Source organism: Lingula anatina, chromosome 4, assembly GCF_051362555.1.
Source record: "Lingula anatina isolate TDL-2025a chromosome 4, LinAna3.0, whole genome shotgun sequence".
Taxonomy (NCBI): Eukaryota; Metazoa; Brachiopoda; class Lingulata; order Lingulida; family Lingulidae; genus Lingula; species Lingula anatina.
The window spans coordinates 3,765,664-3,786,193 of NC_141770.1; the positions used below are offsets into that span (position 1 = coordinate 3,765,664).

At 35.0% G+C, this 20,530-nt stretch overlaps 1 protein-coding gene across 6 annotated transcripts in view; it reads left to right on the forward strand.

Moving 5' to 3' along the window:
* LOC106164374 (uncharacterized) overlaps window positions 1-20,530 on the forward strand; it is a 629,853-nt gene that overhangs the window by 260,504 nt on the left and 348,819 nt on the right. The window contains exons 1-3 of one of the 6 annotated variants that reach the window (XR_015334227.1): window positions 1,179-1,358; window positions 9,652-9,846; window positions 10,118-18,451. The exons of 1 other annotated variant lie outside the window; for it this stretch is intronic. Coding sequence is in view for 1 of the 5 variants with exons in the window: in XM_087012324.1 (XP_086868450.1) it covers window positions 10,118-10,386 (269 nt within the window). In the remaining 4 variants the exon portion in view is untranslated. Of the gene's footprint in view, window positions 1-1,178; window positions 1,359-1,381; window positions 1,560-9,651; window positions 9,847-10,117; window positions 19,043-20,530 lie in introns of those variants that run through there. 4 more of the 6 variants (XR_015334228.1, XR_015334226.1, XR_015334229.1 and 1 more) reach the window with 4 other exon arrangements.

The window sequence follows — 20,530 nt, forward strand, 5'->3', positions numbered from 1 at the left end:
CCATAAGATTATTTTCAATAAAGTTAAAAAAAAATATTAGGAACTTGTTAGGAAGCAAGTATAATGTCTAACGTCTCAGAAAATATGTAGAATGTTTATCTTAAACAAGCAATAAATAACTTGCAGCTATTTTCGCGGTGCCGCCCGACTTTTAACTGAAAAATCCTCCGTCGCGTATTTTGCTGCAGATCATTAATTTTAGTTGTTTGATGCTTTTGAAATATTTTAGTCATTAATCTTCATTTTAGTTAAAACAATGACGGAAGGCCCCATTGGGTATTTTCCTTATCCGTGAAAGCCACTTATCATTTCCTGAGATGCTCTCAGCGTTCTTATTTTAATAAACGTTATCCGTGAAGCACCCCATTCCCGGGAATCGTGAATTGCGGGTTTCTATGTATCCCTCGTCCCTAGTGAAACGAAGTCATTATAGTCGATGATAGTTATTTTCAGCTCGCCAGACTAGCATTTTCAACGGGATACGAATAAAGTTTTTAATTAATTAATGTGATTTGTAATTTGATGATTTTATTTCCTGTGGCCGTGAATTGTGATCACTCCCCCCCCCCCTCCCCCTTCCCAGCGGGCCCTCATGATTAGCTGGACGATATGTTAATAGGGCACAGTCAAATGTTTTACACGAAACACGACAAAACTACATTCTCTTAGAAAGCCATTTACAAAACCTTCGTTACCAGGCAATGAGAAAATATACTTGGAATTGAGGAAAAAATTCAGACGTTTTGAAAAAAAAATGAACGCGCATATATGTAGGCCTAATATAAAGCCTACTAGCGCAGTCTAGAAAAGTAAAATACAGGTACTAGTAGCTTTGCAGGATATTTAGGCAAAAATTGGCTTTAGAATATTTCCAAGTACGTTTATTATACTTTTAATGGTAATAACTCTAAATGTGAAGGTCCTTCAATGCTCCATTTGCTCAAATTGAGCGTTGTGTTAGTTGAGATCCATCAAAAGTTGAAGCCAAAAGAAAATAATAATAATAACAATTAAAAATTTTTAATTGCCTTTTTGTGAAAATGTATTCTCAATCAATAATCAATAATATCATTAAATGAAAGATCAAAAGATATAATAACTTGGACTCAGAGTAAAACAGCGGCGCTTTATGTGACCGGATGTGCCGAGATGCGACCCAGTATTCACTGCGGGTTTTCTTTGACCTACTTAGTCGGGCTTAGGTGGAGCGGGAAAATTTTACACGTTATTAAATAACGTTATACCAAGGACAAGATATATTTTTGAGTTACCATAAAAGTTTGATCTGAAACATTAGGACATTCCACGATTCTGGAATCTTTTTAAGTGCATGCAAAGACATTCTTGATGACAGAAAGGTGAGTACTTTGTTGCAGTGATCTGGTACCGGAAGTCTTGGGATTGAAAGCGACAGTTGGGCGGGGCTTTTGAGAGAGAGAGAGAGAGAGAGAGAGAGGAAGGAGCTTCAGAGACAACAGGTAGAGGATAGATAAAGGGATCCGGTGATCCTGGTGTTATAGGTGTTATACAGTAGATCTGGATTCCTGGAAACATCTTAGGTAAAACGTAAAAAGTTCTAGCAGAATTAAGGAGCAATAGGGTTTCTGTGTTGTCTTTTCCTAACTATAAAAGTTATTTGTGGGGATTTTTGTAGTGTTCACTTCGTCCTATCAAGTATCTTTATCTCTCTATTAAGTCATAGTCCTCCAACTGGAGTGTTGTTATGGCTTTGTATGTTAGGAATTCATACAATTTGAAGTATTCACTGTGTCTACTTACTGAATTGGTGAGTGATCACTGGCTATTGTTAGGCTCTTTGACAGAATATTTGGGATCGTCGATCTTGACATGTCCGATTCGGAGTGGGAGATCTGAGACAATGGATGTGTGACAGTTATGATGTCACAATGTAGACGATCTCCTGCAGGGGGCATGCTGTCTCCACCTGGCCTAACTCACTCACTTGTGATGGCCCATCTTGGCACATGATTGATCAGTTTTACTAGACCCCCCTCCCACTAGATGTAAACCGAAGTGCGAAACAGGGTTTTCAAAAATTTCCAAAACTTTGCAAGCTGTAGCGACCACATGAGCCCTTTATAATTTTTTGTATTGATCAGATGGGTTTACGAGGCACACGACTGGTTTTGAATTTTCAGACAAGACAGATCTCGGTATTAGTAGTCCCTCTTCTTTCTTTACCTTGGACGATGTATTTTTCTAACTTTTCATTGATCTCGCACGTTATCCTAAGTGCTGAAGTTAGGGGTACTACCACATTTCTTGACACACTAACCAAAGCTATCTTTATCTCTTGTGCACTCCATTTGTTGCATTGGTATGTCGCGCCCTTCTATTTGAATATAACCCAAATTGCAATGCTTGCTCGCATTAAACTGGGTGATTAGGTTGTGGCCTAACAAAAAATCGTCATGTATCGGCGCTACTCGAACAGATTCTTTGATTTTGAAACGATCTAGTTTGATGGAAAATTGGCTCGCAAACACGAGTTTCGATTTGTGTATCCCCTGCCACAAGAGTAAGACTAATATTTCTTGACAGTGTTCTCCACAACTTGAAATTATAAGGTTGGGGAAGAGCAGTTATGGTGAGGGTCTCCGGAAGCGAGCGCCAAAGGCGCTCGCCATGCTAGGGGGGTCCGGGGGCATGCTCCCCCGTGAAAATTTTGAAAAATTGGTGCAAATACCTGCATTCTGGCAATTTTAGAAGTCTAAAAGGTCATTTTTATGGTAAGAGAATTCATCATTTCTTTAATGATAACTATGATCATTTTGTAGATGTTCCTGTGTCAAGTTTTACTTTATATAAACAATAGTCATGGCTCTGAATTAAACTTCACTTTTATTTTTGAATAAATCTCTGAAACATAAGGCATTTCACATTGTTTTTATGGCTTCATTGACATCAGGTTACATTGAAGTAAAGTTAATAAAATGCAGTGCACTCTTCTGAAACAATCTAGAATTTGTACTTGTGAGTTTAAAACTTATTTTATCTCTGGGATAAAATAAAATGTCTACAGGGCAATCATATACCATGATAGCCTTCTCCACGAGTAGTGTGTGGGATTTCTTTCTTCATTAAAAAGTACATGCACTTCAGTGCACCAATGAAAGCCTCTGTTTCCACAGACACCACATCCTGCATAGCAGCTGCTATCCCTCCATCTATCTTTGATTGTCTGTATTCCACCTCTAAACTGTGAGACACCTGATGCATGGTGGACTGTTCATGTCTCTTAATAGTGTCTTCTCTGTACGTCTGGCACCCAACTTTGGTCCAGATGTCAGTGCCTTTCTTGGACCTTTGACCATGGCTTGAACACCAGGCACAAAACATACCTGAAACAATGCATTTCTATGGTTAAACAATGGTATTTGATGTTTATGTAGCGTTACATAATAATTTAACGAAGCAACGATCTTCCGCCAAACAGATATACGATAGCATCGACGTTGCTGCCTTTGCCCTGCTCTAAATGACTGTGAATGAACTTTTATTGATATTTAAATTAACAAATGGGTTCAAAGTCTCGTAAAGCTTCATACATTGTAAAAATAATCTAATCATTCCGGATTAAAAATGTATGAATACATCATCTCATTGGGATTGCTCACGTTGAAGTGGATTGCGGGAAGGGCAGGTCTAATATTCAAGACTGTCAATCTACTTCCTTATACAAGCATAAAGGCAGGGTAAACGGAGCACGTGACAAAATCAGCCTATCGCTATGCAAGACTACTTTTCACAAACGTCATTCATGAAGAGCACATGGTCGAAACTGGCTAAAACTGCCTACGTGATCGGAAAATGTACAATGTATCTTTTCGATTAGCGGCCACGTTTTCTTGTAATACGAAATAAATACATATGTATTAAAGCAACATCCCTGACATTAAAGTGATTGGTTTGGTTTTATTTTCCAGTTGTATATAGATTCCAGTAAGTAATGAAGTAACAAACGCAAGATATGGTGAAATTTGTAAAATTTTATAAATTTAATGATGAATAATGTAGTCAACTTACCTTCATCAGGTTCATGTCGAAGCCATGTATACTTCTTCAACCACGGAGCGTAAAACTCCGTCCTATGTTTGGGTTTTTTAGGTGCTGGTTCGCTGGTCGTTTCGTCATTTACCTGTACGGATAGTCATGTGACAATAGATAATTGGTCTCCTAATCTTCCTGAGAAAAAAACAATAATCATATTTTGTTTACCTTTAACCCTCAATTACCTTTCAGGGGCCTCGCAGGCCCGGACCCATGTATCTTTTGCTCTCTCTTCGTTCGCATGAGGTTTTGAGCCTGTTCCTTTCATGTAATCCTCAAGCAACTTATACCCCATCAATGGATAAATAATTAGTTTTGAAATAATTTACAACATATGTAGAAATTAACTTTTCCAAAAGTTAGTCCCATTTCCTGGAAACCGGGCCTCTTAGGCCCGGTCGCTTGATAATTTTACTTCCACATGGGATAAATAAGTCCATGTTACCTCAAATAGCTTTGCTATAAAATGTTTTATACAAGCAATATCATGTGTGCTATGACTATCAGTATGGTCAATGAAATCTGCCTGTGAAAGATTCAAGACCTGGAGAAATTATTATTTATGAGTAATCGGTCACCTTGGACACCTGATATGCAGATATCAGTTTAAATCTATCATTATTACATACCTGATAGACTGCGCTACCTTTGCGAAACTTTCCATTTTGAGAAAAAAAAAAAAAAACGTTTTTCTGCATTTTCCATACACAGTGTATACTCGTGCACCCAGGTGGAGGTAAAGGGAGCAAGGGACTGGTGTAACATGAAAATCTGACTCCCCCAGTCAGATTTTCATAATGAAAATCTGACTCCCCATGAAAATTTGACTCCCCCACCACAAATGTTCATAAATCTTATTTTATTTGAGTATATGACTGTGATATTGTAGTATGTAAAATGGAGGATACTTTGGCACTTTTTTTTTAAGTTTGCAGGTGAATATTTTCATGAAAAAAATATGAAAATTAAAAATGTGCACTTAACTGCCCATTGTCTCCCCTTTGAAAAAGCTATTTATTTGATAATGGATGATCATTTCTACATCTTTCCTTTAAATTTACTTTATGAAGATTATATTGGAAATATTTGAAAGTTTGATGGTAAACTATTGGGTGAAAAAACTAAAAAAAAACATGAAAAATAGAAAATTAAAAATGTGCATTTTATCACCCAATAACTCCCCTATGAAAAAGCTATTTATTTGATATTTGATGATTATTCTGACATCTTTTCTATTAGGATACTTTATGAAAAATATATTGAAAATATTTAAAAGTTTGATGATAAAATAGTGAGTGAAAGAATGAAAAATAAATCATGAAAATCTTCATTTTTATACCCATGAGATTTGGATTCCCATAAAGAAAAGGACCTATTTTATATTCAGTCACCATACCATTGTTTTCTAGTTTGCACAGAGATGTACATTTTGTTATTATTTGAAAGTTTGGTGGTGAAAATTTTGGTGAATATTTTTAAAACAAGTATTCATCTTACTACCTGTAGGTTTTGCAGTTCCATGTCAAAATGCTACATTTTTAACTCAAGAAATTGGCCCCATCACCTTTTTACTGAATTCTTCTTATATAGCATACCCAGTATTTTACCATTCAAACTTTCAAATATTTCCAATATATTCTTCATTAAGTATCCTTAAAGAAAAGATGTCAGAATGATCATCAAATATCAAATAGATAGCCTTTTCATAGGGGAGTCATTGGGTGTTAGAATACAAATCTTTAATTTTTCTTATTTTTCATGTGTTTTTTTATTATTTTTTTCACCCAATTTTTTAACCATCAAACTTTCAAGTACTTTCAATATATTCCTCATAAAGTATCCTCAAAGAAAAGATGTCAGAATGATCATCAAATATCAAATAAATAGCTTTTTCGTAGGGGGGTCATTGGGTGTTAGAATATAAATCTTTAATTTTTCTTATTTTTTAATGTGTTTTTTATTATTATTATTATTTTCACCCAATTTTTTAACCATTAAACTTTCAAGTACTTTCAATATATTCCTCATAAAGTATCCTCAAAGAAAAGATGTTGAAATGGTCATTAAATGTCAAATAAATAGCTTTTTCATAGGGGGGTCCTTGGGTGGTAAAATACAAATCTTTAATTTTTTTTTATTTTTTCATGAAAATTTTCACCTGCAAACTAACAAAAAGTGCCAATGTGTCCTCCATTATGCATACTACAAGATCATAGTCATTTACTCAAATTAAATTAGATTTTTGAATGTTTTTTGATGGGAGTCAGATTTTCATGGAATGAAAATCTGACTCCCATGAAAATGTGACTCCCCAGTCAGATTTTCATTATGAAAATGTGACTCCCCAGTCAGATTTTCATAATGAAAATCTGACTCCCCCCATGAAAATTTGACTCCCCCTCCACAAAACTTCATACATCTTATTTTATTTGCGTATATGACTGTGATCTTGTAGTATGTAAAAAGGAGGATAGATTGGCACATTTTTTTGTAGTTTGCAGTGAAAATTCAAATGGAAAAATAAGAAAAATAAAAATGTGCACATAATGAAAATCTGACTCTCCTGTGAAAATTTGACTCCCCCATCATAAAACTTCATAAATCTTATTTTATTTTGGGTATATGACTGTAATCTTGTAGTATGTAAAAAGGAGGATAGATTGGCACATTTTTTTGTAGTTTGCAGTGAAAATTTTAATGAAAAAATAAGAAAATTAAAAATGAGCACATAATGAAAATCTGACTCCCCCATGAAAATTTGACTCCCCCATCATAAAACTTTATAAATCATATTTTATTTTGGGTATATGACTGTAATCTTGTAGTATGTAAAAAGGAGGATAGATTGGCACATTTTTTTGTAGTTTGCAGTGAAAATTTTAATGAAAAAATAAGAAAATTAAAAATGAGCACATAATGAAAATCTGACTCCCCCATGAAAATTTGACTCCCCCATCATAAAACTTTATAAATCATATTTTATTTTGGGTATATGTCTCTGATCTTGTAGTATGTAAAATGGAGGATACATTGGCACATTTTATGTAGTTTGCAGTGAAAATTTTAATGAAAAAATGAGAAAATTAAAAATGTGCACATAAAGAAAATCTGACTCCCACATGAAAATTTGACTCCCCCATCATAAAACTTCATAGATCTTATTTTATTTTGGGTATATGTCTCTGATCTTGTAGTAAGTAAAATAGTTGATACATTGGCACATTTTTTGTAGTTTGAAGGTGAAAATTTTAATGAAAAAATAAGAAAATTAAAAATGAGCACATAATGAAAAACTGACTCCCCCATGAAAATTTGACTCCCCCATCATAAAACTTTATAAATCTTATTTTATTTTGGGTATATGTCTGTGATCTTGTAGTATGTAAAATGGAGGATACATTGGCACTTTTTTGTAGTTTGAAGGTGAAAATTTTAATGAAAAATAAAGAAAATTAAAAATGTGCACATAATGAAAATCTGACTCCCCAATGAAAATTTGACTCCCCCTCCACAAAACTTCATAAATCTTATTTTATTTTGAGTATATGACTGTGATCTTGTAGTATGTAAAAAGGAAGATAGATTGGCACATTTTTTGTAGTTTGCAGGTGAAAAATTATGTGAAAAAGTAAGAAAATTAAAAATGAGCAAATAATGAAAATCTGACTCCCCCATGAAAATATGACTGCCCCTCCACAAAACTTCATAAATCTTATTTTATTTTGAGTATGTGACTGTGATCTTGTAGTATGTGAAATGGAGGAAACATTGGCGCTTTTTTGTAATTTGCAGGTGAAAATTTTCATAAAAAAATAAGAAAATTAAAAATATCCACTTAATCGCCTATTGTCTCCCCTATGAAAAAGTTATTTAATATTTGATGATCATTTCAACACCTTTTCTTTTAGGATACTTTATGAAAAATATATTGGAAATATTTAAAGGTTTGATGATAAAATAGTGAAAGCATGAAAAAGAAATCATAAAAATCTTTATTTTTACACCCATGAGATTTGGACTCCCATGGAGAAAAGGACCTATTTTATATTCAGTCACCATACCACTGTTTTCCACATAGTTTGCATAGAGATGGATATTTTGTCATTATTTGAAAGTTTGATGATGAAAATTTTGGTCAATATTTTTAAAACAAGTATCCATCTTTATTCTTGTAGGTTTTGCACTCCCATGTCAAAACACTACATTTTCATTATGTGCACATTTTTAATTTTCTCATTTTTTCATTAAAAGTTTCACTGCAAACTACAAAAAATGTGCCAATGTATCAACCATTTTACATGCTACAAGATCACAGTCATATACTCAAAATAAAACAAGATTTATGAAGTTTTGTGGAGGGGGAGTCAAATTTTCATGGGGGAGTCAGATTTTCATTATGTGCACATTTTTAATTTTTTCATTAAAATTTTCACTGCAAACTACAAAAAATGTGCCAATGTATCAACCATTTTACATAATACAGGATCACAGTCATATACTCAAAATAAAATAAGATTTATGAAGTTTTGTGGCGGGGGAGTCAAATTTTCATGGGGGAGTCAGATTTTTATTATGTACTCATTTTTAATTTTCTAATTTGTTCATAAAAATTCTCACTGCAAACTACAAAAAATGTGCCAATGTATCAACCATTTTACATAATACAAGATCACAGTCATGTACTCAAAATAAAATAAGATTTATGAAGTTTTGTGGAGGGGGAGTCAAATTTTCATGGGGGAGTCAGATTTTCATTATGTGCTCATTTTTAATTTTCTTATTTGTTCATTAAAATTCTCACTGCAAACTACAAAAAAATGTGCCAATGTATCAACCATTTTACATACTACAAGATTACAGTCATATACTAAATTAATTAGAGATTAATGAATGTTTTTTTGTAGGGGAGTCAAATTTTCATAGGGGAACCACATTTTCATTATGTGTACATTTTTAATTTTTCTTTTTTTTTTTAATGAAAATTTTCACCTGCAAACTACAAAAAAGTGCCAATGTATCATCCATTATGCATACTACAAAATCATAGTCATTTGCTCAAATAAAATGAGATTAATGAATGTTTTTTTGGGGGGGAGTCAAAATTTCATGGGGGGAGTCAGATTTTCATCATGAAAATCTGACTGGGGAGTCAGATTTTCATAATGAAAATCTGACTGGGGAGTCACATTTTAGGGGAGTCAGATTTTCATGGTACACCGGTTTCAGGGTTTACGTAGGGTTCCATTTCCTTGTGGATGAGGGTTAAGTTAGAGTAATTTTTTCACGATTTAGAATTTTATTAGCAATTTCTTAAGTGACTTCTCTCAAATTACTCCTCAGAAATTGTCTATAAATTAAGCACAGCCAATTGATATAATTATCCCAGATTTTAACAATTATTAGGCATTTTGTGTTCAAATTTCACAAAAGTTCCAACAGATTTAGCAGAGTTCTGTATATTTAACTATGTTCAATCTGAGAATGTGCTGGTCCCTTTTGTCACAGTTGTGTTCAGTAGCCTCCATAAGGCAAGGTAATTTGTGTACCTTCACTTATACATTGTCATGTCTCTTTTTCCAGCTCCAGTCTCCATACAGCATGGTGTCTTCTAGTTGAACAGATTTTAACTGGCTGAACATGGGGGGAATGTATTTTATAAGACTGAAGCAGATACTAAAAGGCAGCAACAGGAACATCTTCATCTCACCCAGTTGTGCAAGACACGGGATGTGGCAAGTTTTAGGATAAATGAGACAGGGCAGCCATTGTAAACAGGTGACTTCTTGCAGATAGCAGACAAATTCAAGTTTTATTGTCATTAAGTGCTCAAAACACAAAATGAATACTTTTATTTTAATTTATGTGAGCATTATCAAGATATAAATATCAAGTATGGTGATACAAAAATGATCTTGTGCATCTTACAAAACCATCCTATATATGAATAAAGTATCATTAGATGGTTCCTAATAGTAGTTTGCACTATATTACATAGATGGTCCAAATTCATTTCAAACAGTTATACTCATTTCATTTATGTTTTTAGCAAATACATTTCTGGAATTGTGTAAAGAGCTGCTGGCAGACCAAGAGGTGAATTTTATCCTGAGTGAGAGAGAGTGCTGCCAGAACCACCCAGAACAAGACTTCCAAACACAGCAGATCCTGTGGAGCCAGTTATATGGAACAGTACAATTACACAACAAATGTGGCTTCCAGGTAACACAAAGAATCAATTTCCCCCATATGCATGGAAACTATAGAGGCAGGGTATATAAAGCAAGGAGATTGTGTTGGACAATACTCTATCACTGAAGACAAATAGACACAATGGAAATGTTTAAAAGTGAATTGATATTTCAGCTCAATTGTGATGTGTTATAATAATTTTCCCCATATGCATGGAAATTGTTACAGTACTAGTAGAGGTAGCATATACAGTGAGATTGTGGTAGACAATACGCCATAACTGAAGAGAACAAGACAGTGAAAATATTTAAATGTGAATATATATTTCAGGTCAGATATGATGTGTTATATATGATCTCTGTTATTGTGAGTTCATTAAATTGCAGTTGCAAATTTTATCACATGTATTTATTGTACCACCAGCGTTAGCGCTGGCGGTACACATGGTTTCGGTCCCGTCCGGATCGTTCCGCCGGCTCCGCCAGCTCCGCCGGCTCCGCCGGACGGCTACCGTTACCGCTTCTCCTCCTAGACGGTAAGGGCCCCCGCACCCATCTCATGGATTTAGGTCACCTATAATCTCAACTCGTTCCACGTAAAATTTGGGCTTTGTCAGTATTGGGGTCTGGGTGTGGCACTCATTACAATGCACCCTTGTCTAAAAATGGCAAAATTAAATGCTTATTATCTACCCTACGGAAGGAGTTATGGGAAAAATTTCTATAGACGGCTTTCCAAAAGTCATATGTGTAGATTTCAAATATACCCTTGGATTTGACCTTTGACCTTTACTTCAAGGTCAAATTGGCCAAAATTTTCAAAAAAATGAAATTTTTTACGAAAAAAATTTTTTTTGCCCTGTTATTCAGACACTACACAGACTTAACCAACAATATTATTGGAAAGTGTTACCCTTCAGGTCATCTTTCATCTCCATGAATTTGGGGTCAATCGGTGCATTTTCACGGGAGTAGCGGCCATAAGATACCGAAACTGAAAACTGTCTCTAATTCGGGAACCGTTAATGCTAGAGACCCATTCTTTTTATGTACAGACACAGATGTGTCTGTACATATTGCCATCACCTGCGTCTGTCGTCGCCGTCGCCGTCGCCGATCATGTTGCCGTCGCCGTCGCCGTGCACTTTCAGCGTTAACACCATAAGTGGAAGACAGTTTTACTTTTTGGCTTTATATTTACAGAGCTGACTAATATTCATAAAACGCAGGTCAAGTTCGAAAATCAGCATGATCGGGCCATTATTGTAGAATTTATGCTGTTTTTTTTCACTTTTTAGCATATATGCAACACTGTTAACACATTTCAAAGAAAACCGATAGGCCTGTTGTCATGAAACTCACAGGAGTAATCAGTCTTACTAAAACGCAGATCAAGTTCGAAAATCGGCATGATCGGGCCACTATTTTAGTAGTTATGCTGTTTTTTCACTTTTCAGCATATATGCAACACTGTTTACACATTTCAAGGAAAACTGATAGACCTGTTGTCATGAAACTCACAGGAGTAATCAATCTTACTAAAATGCAGGCCAAATTCGAAAATCGGCATGATCGGGCCACTATTTTACTAGTTATGCTGTTTTTTACACTTTTCAGCCTATATGCAACACTGTAAACACAATATAAGAAAAACAGATGGGCCAATTGTCATGAAAGTCACAGGAGTGGTCAATTTTACTAAAATGCAGGTTGAGTTCGTAAATCAGCATAATCGTGCCATTATTTTAGAAGGTATGCTGTTTTTTCACATTTCTTCAGATTCAATTTTTAGGCATGTTAACAGTCTCATTATTAAACTAATAAGATACGTGAAAGTGTTTGTTTGACATTTCCTGCATCTTTACAACATTGTTAGTTGATTATGTAAAAATGATGGTAAACTTGTTATCATGTATTGTATAATAGAGTTTCAAAAATGGAAATAAACTCATATCATTGCAATTTGTCAGATTCAATCATTCACTATGTTCAGAATCTCAGAATGGAAGAAATTGGACATTTAACACTGCTCTATTGATACTTTTCTCATGTCATCAATTTTCTTAGTTGATCATATAAAAATGGCAGTAAACTGTTAATTTTGTTTTATGTTAAAAATTGTTAAAAATGGGGAAAAAAACATTTCAGAACAGTGCTGTCTTGTTTACATTTTGGCATTTTCAAGTTGTGACTTTGAAGTTCCATGGGCCTGAAGACCTTTGCTAGTCACATTTTCTGAATATCCATGATACTAATATTTTATTAGTAAAAATTGATGGTCATTATGCTGTTAAACATTATGTAACATTGCATCAAAATTTGAAAAAAACCTATTTTGGGCACTGCTCCCATGATTACCTTTTAAGAAAAACCATGTCACTTACTGTTCTCAAACTTACAGGAAAGAAACATGGGACTAAAATACAGCTTCAGTAGGCAATGCAATCTGCCAGATAAACAGTTTTTTTTTGTGAAAATTTAATTTTTCACATATTGGCATTTTCAAGGTGTGACTTTGAAGTTCCACAGGCTTGAAGACCCAGGCTAGTCACATTTTCTGAAAATCCATGATACATATATTTTGTTATTAAAAATTGATTGTCATTATGCTGTTAACCATTATGTAATATTGCATCAGAATAGAGGTAAACACAATTTTGGGTGCTGCTGCCATGATGACCATTATGGGAAAACCATGTTACTTATGATTGCCAAACTTTCAAAAAAGAAATACAGGACTGAAATGCAGCCTGAGTTGGAAAAGCAGTCTAATTGACTTCTTTTTCTGGAAGTTTTACATTTTCAAAGTGTGAACTTGAACTCCCATGGGCCTGAAGCTTTACGGTAATATGCCAAACAATTCGACCAAGATTAATTAATTAATTTCATGGAAATGTCAGTTTGGTCGAATTGATTAAAATACAGCAAATGGAAACCTTTGATATCGTCGGATTGTTAGGGGCATCTGCTAAAACGTCCATCTTTCCGGAAGTATTGCATTTTACCGGAAGTGTTACGCAAGATAAGCCGCAATTTTCGCCTAACACGTGTTTCAGGCATGTTTTATCCTCCTGAAATCTTATTTTGCTGTGTACAATATGTGCTAACATTACTTAACATTGAAAAAGACGACAATTATAATTTTTAATTATATATTTCCCTCACCTACGATCACTTTCATGATGCGCTTCACAAGTGGGACGAGTATTTCCCCGGAGACAGGTGTTGTAAACAAAGGCCGGTCATTTATATTTGAAACCGGTAGCTTCAGTGGACTTAAACTAGTTATGTGATTTACGTACGCCCTATTTGAATTTTAATATGACAACTGAAATCAACCTAATTGATACTTTTTACCAGTCTGAGATCAGTTGTTTTCAACCCGCAAGGCTTGCTCAGCGTCGAGGCGTAGACGTACGTACATGTACTTCCGAAGAAAATTCAATCACCCGTATCAAAGAATACCAACTGGTACTCAAACGGAAATCAGTGTAACTTCAAATTACTATTAAGTATTTTATTTAAAAAGCATGTCATATAAAAACATATTGAGAAATGGCAAAATACGGAGCATACCTGTGCCGATAGACATACAGTATCTTGCTTGCACTCTTCCGATTTTCTTACTTACATACTCTCGCTGTGCACAAACCACGGTGCATATTGAAAACCCCATTGATAAAACCCGAACGTAAAAAAAGCATTTACTTGCCATAATTTTCACAAAACAGGTGCATTTATAATTTGACGTGAGAATTGAGCACATGCAGAAATGAGAGACTGGTTTTATCTGGCCTGCTCCAGCATAGCGCAAACCACATGTTAATGAAGACAGTCCCATTTTGGGGGAGGGGGGTCACAGGAATGGAGTTCGTCGTGGATTACGCTAAATATTATCAACATTTCATGCATCTGGGGAAATAGAAAGTGACTCACAGGTAACGTAAATACCCAGTGGAACTCTCTATGAAGCTCCCATAGAGTTAAAGAAGACGTCATTTTTATTGTTGACAAATCAGTTATCCATGCAGGTGAACAGCGACACGTGTTCGTCAGATTTTGACAGCGCGTGGTATTTGGCGCCAAGAAGTCTGGGCGGTCGATCCCGCTGATCTTTCGGTCGATTGTAGTAAATGTAAGATCTTGCGGTGTTGACTTCAAGAACGTTTCCCCATCTTCATATATATTTCAATCGAACTTGAAAATAAATTGCATATTCTTCCCAAACTTTTTATTGCTAGCAAACGCTATATATGGTCTATATGAAGGTGTTTACGACGTATTCTACCCACTGTCCATATTTGGTTTCATCCAGAATAGACCTTTTTTTAACCCCCCCCCCTCCCCAGTTACGGGCGTGATGAATCAGTCAGCGAGGGCAAGTCTGCTTAATTAGCAAAATTTGTATGTCTATAAGCACTATTATTGTCATCGGGGACAAAGGAAAAGACAGGTACGTCATGCTTCCAGATTAGATCTTCAATTAATTGTTTCTTCCTCATTGACGAGAACTATTGAAAGGACAACAATTGAAAAAGGGCCGAGGCATGCAGCATCTATTTCACTGGCTTGAAAATTTACCGAGTCTTGTCGACGATGTGGTCGAACAATCGGAACAAGAAAAAAATTCTGTCCCATGATTTTGACGTATGGACTAATTGTTTGAGCCCAGAAAAATTAATTTTATAAAATAATTTTTGTGGTCGGATTGACTGGGCCCGTCGAAATGCTTGGCACATTACCGTATGCTTGTTTCACATTTTACTTACATTGGTATTACCTGTTGAGCATAATTAAAATTTGATGTTGAATTTGCAGTTTAACATAATGTACTTTTGCATCAGAATTGACAGTAGCCTATTTTGTTATTTCCTGCTTTTTGTCTGTACATTTGACAGCTTTGCTGCCTTGTTTGCATTTTGTAGAGCATGTAAAGCCCAACACTGGAGGTGGTCTCGGTTTTTTTGTATTCCATACGGTTTTCGAGTTACGCTGTATCAAAAAGTACATATTGGTGGTAAAAGCAAAATGTGCAGTACGGTAATGGATAATAAATTTTGAACTCTGGAAAAATAAAACAAAAGGCTTGGCAAAGCAGACAACTTGTGTTCAAAATGACATTATTTCATCAAATTTGAACTTCTGAAACTTCAGAGCACCTCCTATTTCAAGAATTTTGACCAAAATGACATTTTCTTTATTTTAATTAATTCTTTCTGTACGAAATTTAAGGCACATTATGGTAACTCCAAAATTATAACATTTAGTCCCTTATATCTCCAAAACTGGCAGAGATAGGTCCATAGTTACTATTGAAGTTGAATAGGAAGTCATATACTGGCAATCTTACTGTGACCTTGAAATTGACCTTTGACCTACTTTTCACCATGAACTGAACTTTGCAAATTTTGCTTCCCTTTTATCTCCAAAACTGGCAGAGATAGGTCCATAGTTACTATTGAACTTGAATAGGAAGTCATATACTGGCAATATAAATGTGACATTAAAATTGACCTTTGACCTACTTTTCACCATAAACTGAACTTTGCAAATTTTGCTTCCCTTTTATCTCCAAAACTGGCAGAGATAGGTCCATAGTTACTATTGAACTTGAATAGGAAGTCATATACTGGCAATCTAAATGTGACCTTAAAATTGACCTTTGACCTACTTTTCACCATGAACTGAAGTTTGCACATTTTGCTTCCCTTTTATCTCCAAAACTGGCAGAGATAGGTCCATAGTTACTATTGAACTTGAATAGGAAGTCATATACTGGCAATCTATATGTGACCTTAAAATTGACCTTTGACCTACTTTTCACCATAAACTGAACTTTGCAAATTTTGCTTCCCTTTTATCTCCAAAACTGGCAGAGATAGGTCCATAGTTACTATTGAACTTGAATAGGAAGTCATATACTGGCAATCTAAATGTGACCTTAAAATTGACCTTTGACCTACTTTTCACCATGAACTGAACTTTGCAAATTTTGCTTTCCCTTTACCTCCAAAACTGGCAGAGATAGGTCCATAGTTACTATTGAACTTGAATAGGAAGTCATATACTGGCAATCTAAATGTGACCTTAAAATTGACCTTTGACCTACTTTTCACCATGAACTGAAGTTTGCAAATTTTGCTTCCCTTTTATCTCCAAAACTGGCAGAGATAGGTCCATAGTTACTATTGAAGTTGAATAGGAAGTCATATACTGGCAATCTAAATGTGACCTTGAAATTGACCTTTGACCTACTTTTCACCATGAACTGAACTTTGCAAATTTTGCTTGACTTTTATCTCCAAAGTTACGCTGTATCAAGAAGTACATATTGGTGGTGAAAGCAAAATGTGCAGTACGGTAATGGATAATAAATTTTGAACTCCAGAAAAATAAAACATTAGGCTTGGCAAAGCAGACAAGTTGTGGTCAAAAATGACATTATTTCATCAAATTTGAACATCTGGAACTTCGGAGCACCTCCCATTTCAAGAATTTTGACCAAAATGACCTTTTCTTTATTTTAATTAATTTCTTCTGTAGGAAATTTATGGCACATTATGGTAACTCCAAAATTATAACATTAAGTCCCTTATATTTCCAAAACTGGCAGAGATAGGTCCATAGTTGCTATTGAACATGAATAGGAAGTCATATACTGGCAATCTAAATGTGACCTTGAAATTGACCTTTGACCTACTTTTCACCATGAACTGAACTTTGCAAATTTTGCTTCCCTTTTATCTCCAAAACTGGCAGAGATAGGTCCATAGTTACTATTGAAGTTGAATAGGAAGTCATATACTGGCAATCTTACTGTGACCTTGAAATTGACCTTTGACCTACTTTTCACCATGAACTGAACTTTGCAAATTTTGGTTCCCTTTTATCTCCAAAGTTACGCTGTATCAAAAAGTACATATTGGTGGTGAAAGCAATATGTGCAGTACGGTAATGGATAATAAATTTTGAACTCCGGAAAAATAAAACATAAGGCTTGGCAAAGCAGACAAGTTGTGGTCAAAAATGACATTATTTCATCAAATTTGAACATCTGGAACTTCGGAGCACCTCCCATTTCAAGAATTTTGACCAAAATGACCTTTTCTTTATTTTAATTAATTTCTTCTGTAGGAAATTTATGGCACATTATGGTAACTCCAAAATTATAACATTTAGTCCCTTATTTCTCCAAAACTGGCAGAGATAGGTCCATAGTTACTATTGAAGTTAAATAGGAAGTCATATACTGGCAATCTTACTGTGACCTTGAAATTGACCTTTGGCCTACTTTTCACCATGAACTGAACTTTGCAAATTTTGCTTCCCTTTTATCTCCAAAACTGGCAGAGATAGGTCCATAGTTACTATTGAAGTTGAATAGGAAGTCATATATTGGCAATCTCAATGTGACCTTGAAATTGACCTTTGACCTACTTTTCACCATGAACTGAACTTTGCAAATTTTGCTTCCCTTTTATCTCCAAAACTGGCAGAGATAGGTCCATAGTTTCTATTGAACTTGAATATGAAGTCATATACTGGCAATCTAAATGTGACCTTGAAATTGACCTTTGACCTACTTTTCACCATGAACTGAACTTTGCAAATTTTGCTTCCCTTTTATCTCCAAAACTGGCAGAGATAGGTCCATAGTTACTATTGAAGTTGAATAGGAAGTCATATACTGGCAATTTACTGTGACCTTGAAATTGACTTTTGACCTACCTTACGATGAACTTAACTTTGATTGTACCATTTTTAGGCATATATATTTTTTGCATATTTTGAAAATTTTTGTTGATTGCATTTTTACAGCTTGTCAAGCAGAAGACTGGTGGCTGTGACCCTTATTTTGTGTATGTGGGGGTCTATACGAATGTGCTTGCTCCAGCTGGTGGTACAATATTCGGAGGCGGTATCGCCTCTCTGATCCTCTAGTTATATACAGACACTCTGTCTGTCTATATTCTGATCACTGTGTCTGTCCAGTGTCATTGCCATAGTCAGCACTTTGTGACACATCTGTTGTCTACATATAACTGATAAACTGTATTTTTGTTTTAAATTTCTCTAGAAAATCAGCATGCTTGGATTATTTTATGATATTGTTTTGTTATCTTTAGTAGTTTGGATATGATGCTACAGTATGTCCTGAGTATATCAAATTAAAGCAGCAATGTAGATGTGTATTTTTGTCTATGTTTCTGATTCTGATATTTATTTTAATTACTAAATATTGTCATTTTGCAAATTTATGAAATTATTATAAGTTCATTTTTAAATGATTTGTCAAGTGCATGGCAGCAGTCAGAAGGTTCATTGGTCTGGTAGTTTGATGATGCCAAGATCCAATGATTCAAAAGGTTCAATAGTCAGAATGTTCATTGGTCTGATAGTTTGATAATGCAAATGTCCAGTTGTTCCGAAGGTTTGCTAGTCAGAAGGTTCACTTGCCTGAGATTTCATGGTTCAAAGGTTGTAAAGGTATATAGTATGAAAGGTATATAGTGTAACATAGCAATGATAGGATTTGTTAGAGGAAGAAAACATGAACTATTTAAAGTCATAATAACTCTTCATTTTGGCCAAAAATTGGATTTTCCTGGAGTAAACGGCAATTTTCCCGTACTTACCAATGGTCAGCGATCCCATTCCTGCATTCAAAGTTAGTCCAGGTTTTTTTTTCCTAAACGTTTGGTTTTTTGTTAAAATCTCTTAAGAGATTTTAACTGACAGAGCCCACTCTGACATTGCATAATCACGTGATATCGAGCGATAGTTTCTGGTGACCTATTTAAAACCGCAGGAAAAGCAGACAACAACAACACTACATAACAATAGTATAACCCGCACGAAAACGCAGTAGATGCTCCAGCGCAGTAGACTACTGCAATCATACTGCAAATGTGCCTCAAATCTGCTTCGCATTGGGAGCTAATTAGCATATTTGAAACATGCTGCTATCATGCTGCTAATCTACTGCATTAATGCTCCTCCTCTGTACAACCCTATATAATTTTTGAAGTAGAATTGCAGTAGGGTATACTGCATTTCTACTGCAAATATGCTCCACACCACTACTGCGTTAATGCTTCTTTGCTACTTCGATACTACTGCATTTTCGTGCGGGTTAAGTTTCATAAGATATATTCGTCTTATTGCTCAAAATGCATTTATATCTACAATGTGTGATATTCTGGGCTTTTTGTTATCCAATGCACTGTACAAAGACTCGCAACTTACGTCTGCGTATTGCATCAGGTTTTTCGCGCCAGAAGTTATTTTGGTCTCGAATGAACGCGAGAAACCGCGTGACATCCCAACGTCATTGGCAACGGATGCCTTAACGACCGGGAAGAAGGGCATTGAAATCCATATTGACAAGCACAGATTTAAGTTTTACTACAATAACGGCTGTTTTAGTGGTAAAATGCAATAGAATATATTTCCATGCGTTGTTTACAATGTATTTCTTGCAGAATTTTGAATCTCACAGGAAGAGTTAGTTTTGCTTTAACACAATTATAAATATCTACAGTTGTTTTTTATTCGGATTTCGTCTATTGTTGATGTCTGGCTGCATTGAAAATGAGCATGTTTAAATAAATTGTTAACTGCTAATATTATTATTATTATTATTATTATCATTATTATTATTTATGCCGGTTCAAGTACATTTTTTACAATGACTATGACCTAACAGTATACATTATATAACCATATAACTAAAATTACAATAATAAATTACAATATTGTTTTTATTAACTGCGATCAGATTTTACAATTGCAGTATACACTCAGTGTCTTTGGTTGACTAGGTGGTGGTTGGTTGAGAATATTTTTTCTTTCTTTATTACACGTTGTGATATAGTGGGCCACATTCTTTATAACATCTAAATCGTTTGACTGCATTATACATTTGAACTGGCCCTCTGGGGTTTGTGTAGGATCTGGTTTTAGGATCTCCCTGTGTTTGGTGTGTAAGGGGCATTTTAAAAGAAAGTGTATTTTGTTTTCGACTTCATCTGAGCATAACTTGCAGATTCTTTCTTCAGGGGGTATTGGTTTTGGTTTTCGGTATCTGCCTCTTTGGATTTCTAAGTCGTGTGCCCCTGTTCTAAATTTTGCCAAATTTTGCATTTCATGTTTTGGTATAGGTGCTGTTGTGTACACTTCCCTTTCATAATTTGTTTTAAATAATCGATATGTACGTAGTATGCTGTTTTCTCGCTCTATTTCTTTGAGAAACAAAAAGGAATAGTGACTTT